The sequence below is a fragment of the Delphinapterus leucas genome, chromosome 13 (genome assembly GCF_059928025.1).
Source record: "Delphinapterus leucas isolate spDelLeu-1000000601 "Yukka" chromosome 13, BTC_Dleu_Yukka2, whole genome shotgun sequence".
Taxonomy (NCBI): domain Eukaryota; kingdom Metazoa; phylum Chordata; class Mammalia; order Artiodactyla; family Monodontidae; genus Delphinapterus; species Delphinapterus leucas.
Genome location: NC_143141.1, coordinates 35,828,537 through 35,831,755, shown reverse-complemented (window position 1 = coordinate 35,831,755; position 3,219 = coordinate 35,828,537). Strand labels below are relative to the sequence as shown.

The 3,219-nt window shown below is 44.9% G+C and overlaps 1 protein-coding gene across 1 annotated transcript in view; it reads left to right on the top strand.

Moving 5' to 3' along the window:
- The window catches only part of ANTXR1 (ANTXR cell adhesion molecule 1), a 241,700-nt gene extending 238,733 nt beyond the window's left edge, over window positions 1-2,967 (top strand). The window contains exon 18 of the mRNA XM_022561340.2: window positions 7-2,967. Coding sequence (XP_022417048.2) covers window positions 7-267 — 261 coding nt within the window. The 3' untranslated portion in view covers window positions 268-2,967. The remainder of the gene's footprint in view (window positions 1-6) is intronic.
- The last annotated feature ends 252 nt before the right edge of the window (window positions 2,968-3,219 follow it).

Below are 3,219 nucleotides of genomic sequence, written 5' to 3'. Positions count from 1 at the left end.
TTCCAGGGACGCTGTGTCAACTTCACCCGAGTCAAGAACAATCCTCCTGCCAAGTACCCCCTCAACAATGCCTACCACACCACCTCACCGCCTCCTGCCCCCATCTACACCCCGCCCCCCCCTGCTCCCCACTGCCCTCCCCCACCCCCCAGTGCCCCCACCCCTCCAATTCCATCCCCACCTTCCATCCTCCCCCCTCCCCCTCAGGCTCCCCCTCCCAACAGGGCACCACCCCCCTCCCGACCACCTCCTAGGCCCTCTGTCTAGAACCCACAGTTCATGCTCTGGGTTCTCTCAGAAACTTTGGGGAGGAGGCTCCTCTGTGGTGTTAGAACAAGTCTTTCCAGTTAAAGGGGGCTTCCACTTTGGAAATGAGTGGTGATAAAGCCCACTGACGTTCACACACTTTAAAAATTGGTTTGTAACACCAGTATACCGACAATTGTGATCAGAGGAAAGAAATCGAAATTTTGAATTGCCTGAAAACAAACAATGAGGCAACTACAGTCACAATTATAGCCAGCCAGCCATCACCTCTAGAAGGTTCCAGAGACACTGAAACTGCTGAGATGCTCTAAATGGGATTGTGTCTCATGGAGATCAATAAGAAAATCGTTTCTCTGAGGGTGAAATGCAGAGTCAGATAAGAAATAACATTGCTGGGTTGCTAAATGCTGCCTTCCCTCTTTCACTCCACCTCCATCACCTGACCCTGGACCCTTGGCCTAGGAACCAAGGAATCCTCACCTCTATGTGCCACCCAGGAAGGTCGAGACCCTTTGCCTACATCTTTGGGGAAAGACTGGGGTCCCCATTGTGGCAAGAAACTCAACATCATACAGGTATCCAAAAGAATGTTCTGGGATTTGCAGAGGAGTGAAAAGATATGCCTTATTTTCCTTCCAAATTCTCCCAGTTTCCAAGTGAGGAAGAGGGCGGTTGTTTACTGAAGGAAAAGGTATGTTACCATGTTGCTGTGTAAGTGAAATCAGGTATGTGCACTGACAGGCAAGTACTGATGGGAGCATCAGACAGTTTCTAAAACCCACAGGCCATCAGCAGCTGGAGGTGGCTGGCTTTGGCCCAACATGGCCCCTAAATCAACAGACAACGGCATCGTCAAAGAGCAACTTGTTAATGCCTCATGTTAAAAAAATCAAGATTTGGCTTCAATTTAAATCACTTGAGATACGAAGAAGTGATTGATCCTATTTTCCAAAGACAAACATGAGTTGATCTTCCCAAAATGGCATCACTAGCACCTACCACACAATTTCACTGATTTTGTTTTTCTTTCTCGGTGAAGTTGTGCACCAGAGACTTCTACGTAGAGCTGAGAGACAATAGTCCGGACATACTAAGGAATTTATCCAAAAAAAACCACATGTGTTTGTGGATACAGATATATTTCTCCTTGGCTTTTCCACATACTCACAAATACTATTAGCTGCCTGAAATTCCCACCATGCCTGGGAACCACTCCACTCCTCCAAGTCTTTCTGAATCTGCTATCACCAGTAAGCTCTATAATCACTTTCTAAACATTAGGCTTTATCACCCAAGGGTGAAAACAGAGGCCACTGTTTAGGGCCTCCTGCACCAGCCTGTTCAAAATTACCTCCCCCTCCAACTTTCCACACGTCTTAAAATTCCACTCCCAAAACCCTTAAATCTTTTCAGGAATGAAGCAGAATATTAAGTAAATGCAAACTTAGTGCTTTGGGCTGTGGTCTCCAAAGATCCTTCAAAAACCCATCAAGCCAGCCTCATTCTTTCATCTTACTTAGAACAGAGACATAGGGCCTAGCATGCATTCCATACACACCAATGCTTGTAGCCATGTCAGACATTGCTAATCAATCACAGCACCATCTTCCATGGAGCCCAGTGATTTCTACACAATCCTCAAATCATAATTCCAAAGAGCCACCACTAATCAGTCAAAATTGAGACATAAATGATCCCTAATTGCCCTCTCAACTTTAGAAAGCAAAAGCAAACAAGGATTGTGTGGGGGAATGGGGAAACCCTTGGGCATTAAAGGTACAGTCAGGGGAGAATAGATCTAGGCAGAGTGCCCTAGTCGGGGTCCACAGGCACTAAATCTGCATTGCCAACACCAAACTGACACTTCCCCAAGCATACCTCAGACCTGCCCTTCTCCCAGCCTGCTGCTGCCAGAGACTCTCCCAGCTTCCTCATAGAGCTAAAATCAGAGATATTTTACAGGGCTTATGAAAGCAACCTCCCTCGCTTGCCCCCCAACCTGGCCCATATTGTCTATTTTTAGAACATTAGGTTTCTTCTTGAGTATAGTCCTCCATAAAGCAGGTGACAGAATGTCTTGGCCACCTGCAGTGACATTGCTGGACTCCAGAGAACCATTCCATAGGCGAATGGGTTCCCCAGGCTCACAGCGTAGAGGCGTTGAGCCCCTGGCCACTGTTTTGACTGCTGGCGGTACAAAACAGTCCACCCCACACCACTGCTGCATGGCTCACTGCAGCCATCAGAAAGTTCAAGCCAAGATGTTGACATTGTTGTGCATCAAGATGGCAAGCATCAGGTGAGAATATGCAACATTCAGGATCCCAACTGCACATCAGTCAGAAGCCCTGTGCAGTTTCCAAGATGTTGTTTTGGTGAACTTTTAGATGAAATAGGGAACTGCAAATATATGATGACTTTGAAGAGGATTAGCAGGGTTTGTCCTTAAAAGGGACTCTTCATGTCAACCCCAGTCATTTAGAATTACAGTGGAGAAGGAGAAACCTCTATACTGTATGAACAAGGTAATATTTTAATAGTAGGCTATTACAGGCAGGAAAATTCTTTAACTGGTTTATAAAATCGATCCAAACTTGTGTCATTCCCTGTAAAAGGTAGCAGACATATGACTGTGATTAGGAAACTGCACAAAATTATTTTTTCAACCCTCATGTTATTGTCCTCCTGAAGTTTTTTTTTTTAATAAAAGCCAACTTTTTGTTGTATATATTCATATTCCATGTGTTAGATGGAAGCATTTCCTATCCAGTGTGAATAAAAGGAACAGTTGTAGTAAATTATTGTAAGGCCAATGATACTTCATGGCAGGTTATTCTACCAAGCTGTGCTTGTTGGTTTTTCCCATGACTGTATTGCTTTTATAAATGTACAAATAGTTACTGAAATGACGAGATCCTTGTTTGCACAGCATTAATAAGAACCCTGAGTGAT